At 33.8% G+C, this 14730-nt stretch overlaps 2 protein-coding genes across 7 annotated transcripts; both read right to left on the reverse strand.

The window, feature by feature from the left end:
- On the reverse strand, positions 1–3959 carry LOC105136946 (uncharacterized). Of its 3 annotated transcripts, XR_844640.1 has the most exons (8): positions 3446–3959; positions 3243–3351; positions 2685–2844; positions 1793–1941; positions 1563–1714; positions 668–1201; positions 456–570; positions 1–349 (listed from the first exon to the last, which is right to left on the reverse strand). XR_844640.1 is itself a non-coding variant. In XM_011042855.1 (7 exons), exons 1-7 carry the CDS (start codon positions 3862–3864, stop codon positions 209–211), a joined length of 1245 nt encoding a protein of 414 aa, XP_011041157.1. In that variant the 5' UTR covers positions 3865–3957; the 3' UTR covers positions 1–208. The 3 variants fall into 3 exon arrangements, 1 of the variants encoding a protein (XP_011041157.1); XM_011042855.1 differs by lacking the exon at positions 668–1201 and having other exon boundaries at positions 3446–3957; XR_844696.1 differs by lacking the exon at positions 1–349 and having other exon boundaries at positions 479–570; positions 704–1201.
- A 1411-nt stretch (positions 3960–5370) lies between these two features.
- LOC105138277 (floral homeotic protein APETALA 2-like) lies at positions 5371–9488 on the reverse strand. Of its 4 annotated transcripts, none has more exons than XM_011044667.1 (10): positions 8358–9488; positions 8175–8200; positions 8015–8045; positions 7784–7871; positions 7537–7682; positions 7259–7303; positions 7049–7152; positions 6829–6959; positions 6507–6626; positions 5371–5862 (listed from the first exon to the last, which is right to left on the reverse strand). In XM_011044667.1, exons 1-10 carry the CDS (start codon positions 8912–8914, stop codon positions 5593–5595), a joined length of 1518 nt encoding a protein of 505 aa, XP_011042969.1. In that variant the 5' UTR covers positions 8915–9488; the 3' UTR covers positions 5371–5592. The 4 variants fall into 4 exon arrangements, with proteins under 4 accessions (XP_011042969.1, XP_011043690.1, XP_011045163.1 ...); XM_011045388.1 differs by having other exon boundaries at positions 6507–6623; positions 8358–9487; XM_011046861.1 differs by lacking the exon at positions 7259–7303 and having other exon boundaries at positions 6507–6623; positions 8358–9486.
- Between the last annotated feature and the right edge of the window lie 5242 nt (positions 9489–14730).

The following is a 14730-nucleotide window of genomic DNA, read 5'->3' on the forward strand; positions in this document are numbered from 1 at the left end:
TGACACATGAAAAGGGCATATACATTGGATATTTGAAACCAAGGCTAAGCCTTTATGGCTCCACGAAAAGCCAAAAACTCGGTTAACATATACAATCCAAATTTTATTTACAAGTTGGAAAGAAACAAAATCGAAGGTTATATGAAAGGAAAAATCACAGCAAGTGCCACCTTCATCTGTGTATCACTAGACATCAATACTACAATGATTAGAGGAATTTAAATCCTGATCTCTGAACAAGATCGAAAACGGATATAATGATTTCGACGCTAATCAACACAATGATGAGCCATTCCAAAAAATCTGATTTCCTGTTTTGTAGAATTTCTTGAAGAAAGCGAATATTATGCTGCAAAGACAAGGAAAGACATCACAGTAACACTGTAGTTAAAGTCAGCTTTCTAGCACTAGCAGCAATAGTGCAATCACATTAATTTCTAACACAAATGCAGTACCTCAACAAACTTCAGCTTAAAATCAAGACTCGCAAATCTCTGAGTTAATTCAAATTCATCTCTGAGATATTCCCATATCTGAGCATATTTGGCATCTTTCCAAGCTATGTCTGATCTGTTGAAACCAATGACGTATTTTTTTGGAGTTTTAGTAAAACTCATAACAAATGAAACAGAAAAAACAGAGTGAGAAAGAGACCGAATTTGCTAACCCTGGTTCAATTAGAAATTAACAATAGGATTAGAACCTTTCTAATTTATTTCCATTTTCAGGTGGCTAAAAATGTCTCCCGAACTTGGGAACGTCTGGTCTAGCGATGCAAGCAGAGCCATTACCCACTATGCGTCAGGCACCCAGAAAGACAGAAGTAGGTGGTTGGCCCCAGTAGCAGCATGCGTAGAGACAAAACAACAACTACAGCACAATAAACAGCAAATGACTGCAGCTTCTGAAGTCTCTGGCCCTCGTTCCCTTTCTTCTTACTATCCATCTTACCACTTATGGTATAGCCTATCCTCAACGACCCCCGATCACATCTTCTCCTAGAAGGACCTTATAGTGTGGGGCCTCTACCAGTCCAACCAAGATTGGATTGGGCCAGGAGGTTCTTGAGCTAGTTGAAAATTTTTTGGCATTCAGGATGCATTTGGTTTCCAGAAAAAAGTTGGGGAGGCGAGGGGGGAGGAGCTTCACCTTGTAGTCTAAATGACATCTTTCTATCTTTTACACATCTACATTCTGTGAACTTCCATTTGATATTGGTCAATTAGCACCATCATATATATATATATAAAAGAGGGTAATGAAAGAGAAGAGATATCGTTTTATGCTTTATTTGGATGTGCAAATACAACAAGAAATAGATGCTAAGAGCATGGCTTTCTTCACATATCCAAGCAAACAAAAACTTTTCATTTTAATTTCTTTCTTGATTTTTCTTTCCCTAAACCTTAATATCAAATTAAATTGGAATCAGCAACAGAAATTAATTTAGTTCACTCTGCTCTATCTAGTCTATTAACTAAGAATAGGAGCAATAAAATAGCCACAATTAAAATGAAGCAAAATTAAACAGTTCCCCTTGCAATGGCCATTAAAACCCTTACCTCTCAAAAAGCCCAAGCTTTAGAATCACATCAGCAAGATTAGAATTGGCCTTCCCCACTATTTGAAAAAGCTTTTTGCTGTCCATAGAAAATGTTCCAGTTTTTTCCATCCCACGATTTATGTCAGTAAATTCAGCAACCATTCCATCAACCTAGAGAAGAAGAAAAGGTTAAAAAACATAGTCATGAACCTTACACATGTAACACTTAAAGAATATCATGGTTCAAACCTGGCGTCCATAGTAGTCAAGAGCTATACTTTGACCAAGAACACTACCAATTGTCCGTATTCCATCAGTGTTCAAGAACTGCAACATAATGTAATCCAATCCACCTTGCATCCATGTGTTTAGAGTTGGCTTCTCTCTCACCTCATACTCTTGCAGTTGTGAAAATAGAATAAAGTTCAATAAATGGCAAAACGGTAGAGCATGATAGATTAATAGCATGAGAGAGAAGGTAAAAATAAACTAAAGAGACCACAAAATCAGATGCATAAAGAACTGCTCTCCATGGTATAAAGTCAATATATAGTATCCAATGAATAATCAATGCCAACATTTCCACCAACAAAGCATCTCTTCAATAAGCTAATTGTGCATCTCTTCTGTTCTTGAATAAGTAGATTTCAATGACAATTAACTCATTTCTTTTTGCATCCCCATTGACGCATTAATCAACATTTTTCACAAATTTTACAAGCAGAAGCCCTTGCCTTCATATTTTTCATTACTTAATGCCCGCTGCTGGATAATTACCTTTAGCAATAATCTCATTTAATAACCCAAAAAATCCCCTATCTTGCTTCAATCAAACAGGCAATACCAGAATAGCTATTAATGATGCTATGCAATTTATGCGACCAGATGTACAAACAGCATGCATGTGATTAGCCGCTTCAACGGGATCTTTTATCCTGGTTCAAAAAGAAAAAATAACTTTCTTCTATATATTACATGCTCGAACTGCCATATCATCACCATCATGAGAAAATGAAAAAATATACTTATGGTGCTTCAGCTACCTTGATTAAATTATCTCAGATTTTGGAGCAATCTCTAAAAGGTAGAGGTGTAACATTGTGATTTTGAAAATCAAAATAAAAACAGTAAGAGAGCTTACCATCCTTCCTCATTTCAGGGAGCAATCCTGAGGCATGCTTCCTTACAAGATTCAGATATTCATCAACCTCGTGTTCACGGACATTAAACAAAACGATGGATCCATATTGGAACACTACCATGTAACAGCAATTACTTCCACTTATGCAAGAGCCCAGACCCTGAAAACAACTTAAAATCACCTTCAGCAATACCTTCAAACTGATTTATCATTAAAGAGAAGCATATGGGTTACTCATACTATGATTAACAAGAGAATAGATTTAATTGCACAGTAAATTGCACCTATCCTCTATAGAATGCAAGGGAAAAACAGTAGACTTCACTTTGATAACAGCAACTTCACCGAGACCAAAAAAATCCATGATTAATTCAAAACATAAAAAAAGCGCAATTTAAGCATAAACACGTTGACATCGACTTCACATTGTTCATTTCACAATAAGATCAACCTTTACGGATTTGATACGGTAAAAGAAGCAAGACCCCACTCTACTCCCATAATCCTCTAACTGATTCCAGTAAAACAGGCAACTTCAATGAATGTGACGGCACTTACAGGGGCTTGAGAGAGGTTCCCAAACTTAAGAACAACATAATTTGTCATTCGCGATGTTGGTGGTATAAAATTTTTCTTGTTCTGCTCCACTAAGCTTTTCAAATCCACACTACAGCAAAAACAATAATAATTAGCCGTTAAGTTTAATTTAGAACTGCAGAGAATAAAGAAAGAAAAAGATATCGAAGTAACAAAACTAAAACCTAGTAGAGAATAAAAAAGCGCGAACAGGAATGGACTGCCGAGCGTCCTCCTCGATATTCGTGCCTTTACCACCATCACCGAGCTCCGAACACGTCACCGGCTCATTCCAGCCCACAGCCGTGTGCTGCTGATTTGGAGCGGCGGAGGATGAAATTGAAGAAATGCACCTCACAGGCACCAAATTACGACCGCGGCTGAAAGCAACACTATTAATGCAGCGTGTTGTGAAAGCGAGAATTGGAGAGGGGGGATAGGGGGTTGATGAGGAGTTAGTTAGGGTTTTGGAGAGAGAGAAAACATGGAGAGAGTTTGGTGGTTTAAAAGAAGTGAGGGAGGGAGGGTTTGGGTGGTGAGAGCGGAGGACAGTACGGACAGGTAAGCGGACAGTTTTCAAGTGAGCATCAATGGTCCGCCACATTATTTGGGGTGGGGGAAGAAGAAGGGAGGAGAAGAGGGATAGAGCTTGGGTTCTGAGGGTCCATCTTTGAAGATTGGTCTGTTTTGTAAAACAAATATTATGTGGATAGAAAAATGGTACTTCCATTTTTAACATTCACAGAAAAGAAGTTCCTTGTGAAAGTGATTTTACCATTTTTGACATGGTTACTAGACTGTTGTTTTCTGACAGTTAAAAAATATATTTTATTGATAGGAAAACGTCGTTTTTTTTAACAATCAAAGAAAAATAAAAATAAAAATAAAAAACCTTTTTCGAGTGATTTTGTTATTTTTTACACAGTTATTAGACTCCACTTTGAATGACTTGAAAAAAAGTTTATATTGGATAAGCTAGTGAGTTACTGTATCAATTTTAATTAATTTAAGTTAATTATTTTTATTAAAATAATTTTTTAAAAAAATTATTAAACAAAGCATGAATAGGTTTGATTAGATAAATCAGATTACTAGAAACTTAGTTAACTGAGTTTTATTATATTAATATTTTTTAAAATTTAATTTAAAACTTAGTTCAAGTTGGATTTTAAATAAAAAATTTATTATTATAATTTATTATATTCGATTGAGATTATAAAGTGTAAGAGAATAATATAAATTATATCTTAAAATCTCATTTAATATTTTAGATTTTTAAGTTAAATTAGTTTTTAATATGGTATTAAAGTTTTGATAATCAAGTAATTACGAATTTAAATTTTATTATTTTTCTCATTAATTATAAATTTAAATTTTATTATTTTTCTCGTAAAAAAACTAAAAACAAATCTAATATAAAGATATGATTGTCTATTGTCTAGTATTTGAACGTGATATAAAAATGAGAGTGATGCTTGAGAATTTCATGGAATCAAATAATTTTCAATCTAATTCTATACATTTCACAAAAGAAATGCTGCAAAAAAATTTATAACAAGAATAGTGTTATGGATACAATATCTTTTTTCTTTTATTAATTAATGTGATAGTGAAATAAAAACAAAAATTAATCTGTCGTACTATTATAATTAGTAAGATACATGCAACCTTTCTATTTATTTTGGCGAGTGCCAAGTACCAGCATGAAACAAGAATTAGTGTCTTTGACTTTAGTCTGAGGTAAATTAATAGCAAAGGGAGAACGACATGCGTTTTTTACCAGCTTCTGCCCTCTGACAGACTACACTCTCTATCCTGGACAAGAAGAAACATCCAAGTAGTGATAATGAACTTATTATCTTTCTCAAATGTCATTGAAATAAAGAGAACTGGGTATGTTGTTGTAGAAAACGTTTTTCTGAAAGCTTAAACTACTGATAGTTACATGCAGTTGTAAAATATTTTATCATCAGTTCTTCGCTGGTTCTTTTGTTATATTTCTGTGCATATACATTAGCTTACAGATATTTTGTCCACCGACTGATATTTGAAAACGTTGCTGCAACCTGAGCAATTTGAAAGCATTGCTTTGCAGGGCTACAGCCTTTAATGGTGTAAATTCGAGTCCGAGAGCGACCACTTCATTGACAAATGACGAGGATTCGGAATCCTCAATGATTTCTCTTGATGCAGCTGAACAGATTATTAGCATATCTATGCTTCCTGTTATATTACAAATCAAAATAGTATCAACTCCAGACTACAATTGATTCAGTTTTCTTGCTTGCTTAATTTAGCACAATGGCAAATGCACTCAAGGTGTTAACGTTAATTAGCTCGTATAAGAGTAGTACAACGAGGGGTTGGTGGCAGATGTGGTGAAGGCAGCAAGTCGCGGGTTGTTGTTGGCGAAATGGTTCTGTTGGTTGAATGGAAGAGTAGCTGAAGGAACAGTTTTGGTCGAAGAAGAGAATCCTGATGATGCTGCAACACAGAGCTGAGGCATTGTAGCAACAACATTGTTGCTGCCATTTATCTGCCATGGCCAGCTTGAGAATCTCGGTGAAGAAACTGCTTCAAACCTCTTCTCCGGAGCCCTTTCCTGCAGCATATGATCAATCAATACTAGTACAAAAACTAATGCGAAAAATATCAGCACCGACAGTTAATTTTAAAACATTTCTTTCAATTGAAGATGACATGTAAATGAGCAGAATCCCTATAGACATTACATGTTTTGGAGATTGGAAAAGAAGCACCTAGTTACAATGTGTCACATCTGGCATGACACTACTTCCTAAAATTATGTCCTCAAATATCATAAAGGATAAACGATGGCATTTCAATGTTTAGATTAACAAAACAATGGTCGTTGCCATAACACCCAGGTGAGTATTTGATATGGTAGTGCGCAATGTATTTTTAACTTGAAAATACATCAAAATATTTTGTTTTATTTATTTTTAACATCAGCACATCAAAATTATCAGAAAACACTAAAAAAACACTAATTTTATACTTTTTCATGTCAAACACACTTTTAAAACGCCCTCAAACATAATTTGGAATGCATAAACAAACAGCTGTTTAATTCAAAAGCAGTTTCATCGTTCAAATATCCAGGCCAAGATGGTTTTTTCAGATGCTACGTTTTATGGAACAGTTTTTCTGCTGTTGTATGAAAGTTATTCTTGGAAGCTAAATCATCTGTAAACGAGGAAGGGAAAATAAATAGAACGGAACTACCTCATAGCTTGATGATAAACCAGGGAACATGCCAGACCATGTCGGAAGGTTCCTTGATGCTATTGGTAGACCATGAAGCGTCTCTAAACCCATATGTGCAGCAGCAGTGCCCTCAGCCTTTTATAACACAATGGGGTATCAATTACCAACAGCTATATTTACAAACATTTTGAGAAGAGAACGGGATAAAACCAGCCACATGTATTAACATATGCCCAAAGAATGAAAAGAGAGACGAGAATAAGTTTTACTGTGAACATGGTAAAAAACAAAAAAAACAAAAAAAAATACCAAGTTTCGGGCATCTTAGAAAGAATAATACCGCTTGTCTCTCTTTGATGGGCATTTCACAACCACCATAACTACAATGGCCATCTCCCAAATTGTCGTTCCCTTTAGGATCATTCGTTGGCTGAGAAATTCCAAGGCTCAAATCAAGATTGTGGCCACTTCCTGCATTCATATGAACAGAAAATGTTATATTAATAATCAACAAGGAAAAACCTCCGTCCTTTTACAGTATCATAATAGTCTATTTGTACCTCCATAATTCGTATCGAAAACTGTATCTCTTTTATAAACGCTAGGCTCAAAATTGGTTACTGCTTCCCTTCCATTGCAGTTGAGGGCTGCCTTGTCATAAGCCCTGGATGATAAGAAAATGAAGGTGGCATTATGTGTTAGCGTTTAAAAATTATCCAGATACGAGTAACAATTAGAATCAAAGAGATCAAATTCAAGATCATAAGGACCTTGCAGCTTCTACTTCGCTGTCGAATAATCCAAGATAAATATACCTGATAATCAGAGAAAGTGTTGCCTGAGCATTCTTCTCTTTGAAATAGACATCTTAAATCTTGTTTCTTGATTATTAAGTTTTTTAGAATCCAACTGAAGTATACAACAATGCTTATCGAGTTTTGAACAATTACATGTCCTAACATCATTTCACAATAGCAATTTTTTAAAATTTTTCATCATTTCACAATAGCAATTTTTTAAAAAAAATTTTCAGTTTAAGGGTTCTCACTTCTTTCCAAGGAATTGCCCCATTCGAGCTTCCCATCTGCCACATCTGTGAAGAGTCACACCTCTGTATTTTGAGCTGCCTCGTGAGAAACCGGTACTTTGGCGACGAAGGATGTGAACAAATTCTTCTTTATTAAGGTTTTTCATCTGCATATCAACCAATATTGCAATTAATATCCACACCAACCCCCTCACCCAACCAAAAAGAAGAAAAAAGATAACAATTTATGATTAAACAGAATCCCCACCTGCTTCATATCTTCTTCATAATCGCTTAGATTAAAGTTGATATCTGCATCAACTCCCCGAAACTTAATTGCTGCTCGATCGTACGCCCTGAACAAATAAGATCCAAATTCAGGAAAAAAAAAACAACTCCATTTAAAGCAGGAACATGGAACAAATTAGGTAAACTTTCTAATTTACTCAAGACAGGAATTCTTCGAATCATAAGAGAGGAAAAATAACAAAATTCCTACCTTGCAGCAGTATGAGCAGTGTCAAACCCACCTGTTTACGATAAAAAGACGAATTGTTTATGAATTGTCTTCATGAATACATCATAAATTCAAGATCGCATCCAAAATTAATATCTTGCCGGAAATTTCAGTCACTCTATGAGATCATCCATTTACTTACCTAAATATACTTGCTTCCCACAATCCCTGCGCCAATAAAAAAAAAAAAAATCAAGATCATTGAATAAAATAACCAGGCAACTCTCTTCAACACACGCATAAGAAAAAAGGAAAGAAAGAAAGAAAACAATTTAACCAATTTGGGAAGGCAACAAATCTCATTAGCAAATTCATGCACACTCACCAGATATGTGACTCCCATCTCCCAGTTCTCCTATAAAACGTCACTCCTCTATACTGTGAGCTTCTAGACCTTGGTCCTCTCCTACTCTTCCTTTGCTGCTGTTTTTGCTGCACAATTGTCAGTTCTGCCTCCCCACTAGACCCCATCTGTGAAAGCTTCAACCACTGTGGTCTTGTAGCTGTTGTTACAGCCAAGCCCGGTTGCAAATTCAATTCCAGCCCACTTCTTTGAGGAGAAAGTTGTTGGGTAGTGAAATCACAGTTTGGGTTTGTCTGCTTTGAAGCATCAATGGTGGTAGTGCTGGTAAAATTTTCATCTTTCTTCAAGATATCAAAAATGAAAGCAGAGTTACTGTTGTTTGAGGAGTTTTCATCTTCTGTAGTGTTGATATTGGAGGAGTTCGAAGCAGCTGAATCTTCCATTTGACGAGTCCTCGAAGCTTCTTCTTCTTCTTGGTGATGGTGGTTCTCGACATCAACAACTACCATCATACTATTCTTGTTGTTATCATCACAAGATGAATCACTATAGGTTATACCAAGATTGAGATCCAACATGATGCTCTTTTCTTCAGCTTATGTTATGGTTCTTACTTGTTAGTATTTAATCTTTCAGAGAAAATAGCCAAGACAGGCAAAACCCATTTCAAAAATGATTTCTTGTCCAAGAAAACTCAGCAAAAGAGGCACATGAAAGTGAACAGATTAATATACAAACAAATTTTTTTTTTCCCTTTTGGCTGAGGAAAAGAGAAATTGAGAGAGAGTTTCTGGAGCGTAACGGATGGGATCAAAAGAAGAAGAGAGACTTGAAGAGCTGCTGGTAAGGTGTGACAAGGAAACCTTAAAGAAAGTACATTCGAAGGATAAAGAAGGAAAGAAGGCAAGGGTATGTGAGGGTAGAGAAAGAAGTGCCTGTCTGTCAGATTATATGGACAAATGGGGAGAGAGAGAACGGCCTGCAATGTTGTTGTAAAAGTCCCTAGAGAGATGAGGAGTTAAAGAGTTTGACGATCAAATGGAGAGACTTAGATGGAGAGAGGCATCTGTCTGGCTTAAAGCCGAAGGACTAGGAGAAAAGAACAATAAGAGAGCGAGGAGGAGATGGGGACGTGTAAACCGTGAAGGGTAATATTCTTGCACCTACCCTTGTGTTTTGGGATGCCTGTTATAGGTGAGACCTGCGCTCCAAATATTTTTCACAGATCTTAATTTTGCTACCTTGTCGGCCAATCCCATTTCCAGTTCCTAACATGATTATTACTGTTTACTTGCATTTACTGGTAATAAAAATCATTCATCATTTGAAAGACTTGGAAGGGTGAAAATTTTTAGTTAGAACACCCCCATCCAACCATAAAAATCATTCATCTGTGTCTCTGTGTGTGTGTAGTTTCTTCACTCTCGTTTTATGTAAATAAGGAGGGAATATTTCATCATTTCTCTATGAATGAGAACTTGCTGATAGCCATTGTTACCATTCTCTTTGACAGTTCTTGGTATCCATGTTGAAATTAATAACAACAATTTCATTTTCAAATCATTTCTTTCATCGGAGAGAAATACATATCATTTCAGAACAAAACTCGCTAAAATATCAAGTAACAAGCCTCGAGTTGGCCTAACTTATTGTTATCGGTACCGGAGTCGGGGGAAGTTCTGCCATTAATTTCAAACCATATTGTCTTGGTACAACAAACTACTTCTTGGCATCCTTCATTATTAAATGAAGGAAATCACATTATACCTAATTTGGCAAACTTGGTGCTTAATTTGAGAAATTCAAGTGAAGTAACAATTATTTTTTAAAATATTTTTATATAAAAAATATATTTTTTTAATTTTAAAATTTGTTTTTGAGATTATTATATTAAAATAAATATAAAAATATAAAAAATTAAATTAGATTTTGACAAATTTCTATTTAGGCCGCATTTTTAAACATTTATAATCTAACAAACCCAAGTGAAGTATCGATTACATTGTTTGTTCTTAGCAAAACACGCTCGACTACACAAATTAGATTTATAAAAAATGAACCTATTCATACAAAAATACATATATGTAATTCCATAAAACTCGATCGTATCATCAACAATATTATGTTCACTACGTGTGTCCGGTTTTATCCATGAAATTTTCAAGTTGAAATTGTCGTATATTACAGTTTTCCAAACAATAAATATCGTAGCTCAACTTGTAATAAAAGGCCTGTCAACAATGTAATGAATGCACACGGCTTGTCTTTGCATTACATTACATTACGTGTGCTTGAGAGTAAATTTTAATTTAATCTCTTGTTAAAATTTATTTTTAGTATTTTTTATTTAAAAATAAAATTTAAAAAATAAAAAAAAAATTATTTTTAAAAATACTTTGAAAAACAAAATAGCAGCAATGTACTATTTAACAACTATATTATGTGAAACCTGTTTAAAAATATGGCTGGAATTACTTTTTAAAGTAATTTTTATTTAGAAATATATTAAAAAAATATTTTTTAAAAAAATATTTTTAAATCAATTTATCAAAATAATTTTAAAACACCATATAAATATTAATTAAAAATATTTTTAAATCAATTTATCAAAATAATTTAAAAACACCGTATAAATATTAATTAAAAATATAAAAAAAAATATAAAAAAAATAAACTTTTATTAAATTGAATAAAATCTAAGCTATACACAGAATACATCAAGCATCAGCTCGTGTACACGCGATGCAACAAATAACAGGCTTCAAAAATTGGACGGGGAAATCGTAGCCTGACCTAAAAAAAATCGTGCTGGACAACGTTGACCGTTGCTATATATGGAACTTTTTTCGTCATTCTAGGACCACTCAGCCTTGATTCATTTCTTCTTTCAGCTGTCGTAACAAATAAAAGTATACATATCCAGGTCCCCATGTGATATAAAGACTGGTCAATAAATCCAACGGCCGGGGCCGTTTTATCTTCGCTGCCGGGTCCCACAAAAATCTCAAACCGATATCACTTCTTTGTTTTTGCAATTCAAATTCTTTATAATATTCTTAAGCTATTTTTTATTTAAAAATATTACATTGATATTTTTTATATTTTTGATGTGTTTGTTCAAAAATAAAAATAAAAACTATAATTTTAATATATTTTTATTTAAAATATATTTTTACAAAAACACCATAGCATGTAATTTTCTAGTTTAACCATACAAGAGATTGAGTTATGGGAAGCATGTTCTGGAATGTATAACCTTTCGCTGTCGTTAATCAATTAAATGGTTGAAAACTTACATTTAAATATAAATTTAATAGTAGCTATTTTATTCACAGGATTTGGAAAGCAAGGACCGGAAATAGATGTGCACGTGAGAGTATTTTAATGGATTTTAGCTCCTGCATTTATAAACTATAAGAACACCAAAAGCTTACACTAGTAGACCGTTTTTTCTCTGTAATTGTGCTTCTCGTTTTCATTTTCTGTTAACAAGGTGTTTGGTTTGGAGGTGATTTTGGTTTTCTTGATGGAATTCATATAAAAAACATGTATTTAGCCTTTAAAAATATAATTTATACTTTAAAAAAATTATATATTTTAAAAAAATCACCACACCTCTATACTATAAACACATTAAAACCGGTTAACGTCCATTCTCCTAGCCAAGTGGAATTTTTTTTTTCTGACATCATAAGGTTTAAAGTCCTTTTTCTTGCTTCAACTCGTATCTCCATGTATTGTTTTTGGAACACTCTCATGATTATTGAGAAAAAAAGGTGTTTTCTATGTTTATTTTAAATATTGTTTACTGATACAAAAAGAGATAATAAGCATATACACATAAAAATTGCAACTCATATAAGTAACACAATTGAGAAGATAAATAAGAAAGATCAAGGATGAAGGGTGTCGTGATTTGTTTTTTAAGAAATCCAAGTAGCCAGTTTGCTATATAATAATGGTTATTTTTTAAAATATTATATGATTGTAAATATCTAGAAATAATATTTTTTATATTTTTTTAAATTTATTTTGATATTATCGTATCAAAAAATTTTGAAAAAAAAATAAATAAAATAAAAAACATTTTTCTAGTAAAACAGTCTGTTTTGATTTAAAATTGTCCTCCTATATTTTCCCACACTGTAGCTTGAGATTTTCGGAAGAAAATTCCAAATCCAATTAACATCTTGGATGTCTATTTGTGTTTTGAAACACAAGGATTCCATAAACATAGCCACGTACCAGGGTAATATTTATTATTTCTAGCCTAAAAAAACAAATTCTCATAACCTATATTAATGTCAAGCGTGGAAAATTAGCCTTTAATAAGGTCGCGGAGGGGGCCAACAGATCTAAATTTCATTTACCATTCATGAACCCCGGTCTTTTTTTAATTGAAAGTGTTTTGAAATGCAGTAATTATTATTTTTTAAAAAAGTAGTTTTATTTGGAAATATTTTAAAATAATATTTTTTTATTTTTTAAAAATAATTTTTAATATTAACACATGGAAATGATTTAAAAATATAAAAAAATTATCTACAAATATAAAAAAATTATTTTTTTATAAAACACTCGTGTTACCATACAGCGCGATGGCATCCCTAGCTTCTTCTCATCTCCTGTTGTAATTTTATTTTTTTCAGAACTGAATTGAATTTCTTGCCCGCACGATATTACATCGCTCGATTTTAACATTATATCGAGGAACATAAGTTTTGCCTTTTCGAGGAGTAAAAGGTGGCATGGAAAGGCTGAGGAAAAAAAAAGACGAAGACACAAACAGTGAAAGTAACTATTCTGTCTTGTCCGGTCCTTTAATCTCTGACTTACGTGTCATCAACGGTTGAGGGAGGGAGAGCTACTTGTGTACTCTATGCTTAGATGAAAGGCAGGCACCCCCACCCTACTCGTCTCGTTTTCAACTCTCCATAAACTTTTTATATTGTTTTATATATAATTTGTTTTTTTATTGAGTTTAGGAGAGTAGAGTACTTTTTGTTAGGTATAAAAAAATATTATTATTAAATTGGATGCCTTTAATTTCAAATATAAAAAGATAAATTACTTATATTCCTGGAATTTTAATGACAAGCTAAACATAACAAATGGAGAAAGATGAAAACCATGTCAGGGTGTGAGCGAAATAGACCGAAGAGTTTCTCACTTTGAACCACGAATCACGTGGACGATAACGTTTTTTTTTTTTTTTTTCTCAGAGGATCCAAAGCGAGTGCCTCCTCCCATGAACGAGAAGGCAAATGCTTGTGTCATCCTTGGACCACAAAGTTGCATATTTAAAATTACTTCCTGCCCCACCTCCAGAATAAATGTACAGTTATTTTTATTCAATGATGGGAGGCTTTTATATTTTTATTTGGTCTGCTACATTGCATAGCAATTTTGTGAAATCCTCCAAGTGTTAGTTGCTTTAATCGGGAAAATCACTTGGTAAACTTTAATTTTACAAATACATGCTTTAATTTCATTTGAGATATTAATGCTTTTTATTTTTTATTTTTAAAATTAACCATTAAAACAATTTTAAAAAGTTAAAAAATTAATTTAAAATAATTAATAATGGACTATCGCAGAGAGTTGCCAGGTCTGTGTCCTCAAAATCCAGATGGATCTTTTCACTAAATAGTTGGTGAAAGATTTTTTTGCATTTCTTTATTATTTCTAAGAGGTGGAGAAGGCGTTAAGGTGGCATACAAGAAACGAGGGGAAAACAAACAAAAGAACTGCTCCAATTCTTCCTTGTCTTATTGTGATAGACAGAACTACCCTTAACGAAACAGCACATGAATTTCTTTTTTTCAAATGCCCAAACTATCCCTAGGCCTACACTTCTCAGACTTTAATGCTTCCTGCAAAATTGAAACACCCAGCCCCATGCCCCTTTTCAGAAAAAGCGCGTGGCTTTTTACATTTGATTATGATTCATAGATTTTGTGAGATAATGCCCAAGAATTTGACGGTACAACCCTAACGGAGATGGTAACATGCACTCAGGAAGACCTTTTACATCGTCTCGCCCTCATGGGAAAGGAGGAAGAAAATGACAGCGTGGGAATTAACGAAGTTCAAGAACGTTTCGGGTATTGATAATCAACCCTCGATAGTTGTTCCTAATAGAGAGATGGCTCCTATGAAGGCAATCAAAGTTGCCTTTCCGAGAGCAGCTAGTATGTTATGTGGGTGGCATGTGGATAAAAGCATGCATGGAAGCGAGTTATAAGCGTCGTTATTTTGAAAATCCAAGTGATCGGGAGACATTTCTATCCGATTGGATGAAGTTGATAAACTCTCATGATGAATCGTTATCTGATGAAGCTTGGCGTCTATTTGAGGTTCAAAGTAAAGAATTTGTGCTGGTTCTTAATAAGAA

The sequence above is a fragment of the Populus euphratica genome, unplaced genomic scaffold, assembly GCF_000495115.2.
Source record: "Populus euphratica unplaced genomic scaffold, PopEup_1.0 scaffold1.1, whole genome shotgun sequence".
Lineage (NCBI taxonomy): Eukaryota > Viridiplantae > Streptophyta > Magnoliopsida > Malpighiales > Salicaceae > Populus > Populus euphratica.

Coding starts and splice junctions, on each gene's coding strand:
- LOC105136946 (XM_011042855.1), bottom strand. CDS start 3,864: ATGTGGCGGACCATTGATGCTCACTTGAAAACTGTCCGCTTACCTGTC. Junction 1,942..2,684: donor CCCTGAAATGAGGAAGGATG/GTAAGCTCTCTT, acceptor CACAACTGCAAG/AGTATGAGGTGAGAGAGAAG. Junction 571..1,562: donor AAGCTTGGGCTTTTTGAGAG/GTAAGGGTTTTA, acceptor TGGTTTCAACAG/ATCAGACATAGCTTGGAAAG.
- LOC105138277 (XM_011044667.1), bottom strand. CDS start 8,914: ATGTTGGATCTCAATCTTGGTATAACCTATAGTGATTCATCTTGTGAT. Junction 7,153..7,258: donor AGCGAAGTAGAAGCTGCAAG/GTCCTTATGATC, acceptor CTTATCATCCAG/GGCTTATGACAAGGCAGCCC. Junction 6,627..6,828: donor CCATCAAAGAGAGACAAGCG/GTATTATTCTTT, acceptor ATTGTGTTATAA/AAGGCTGAGGGCACTGCTGC.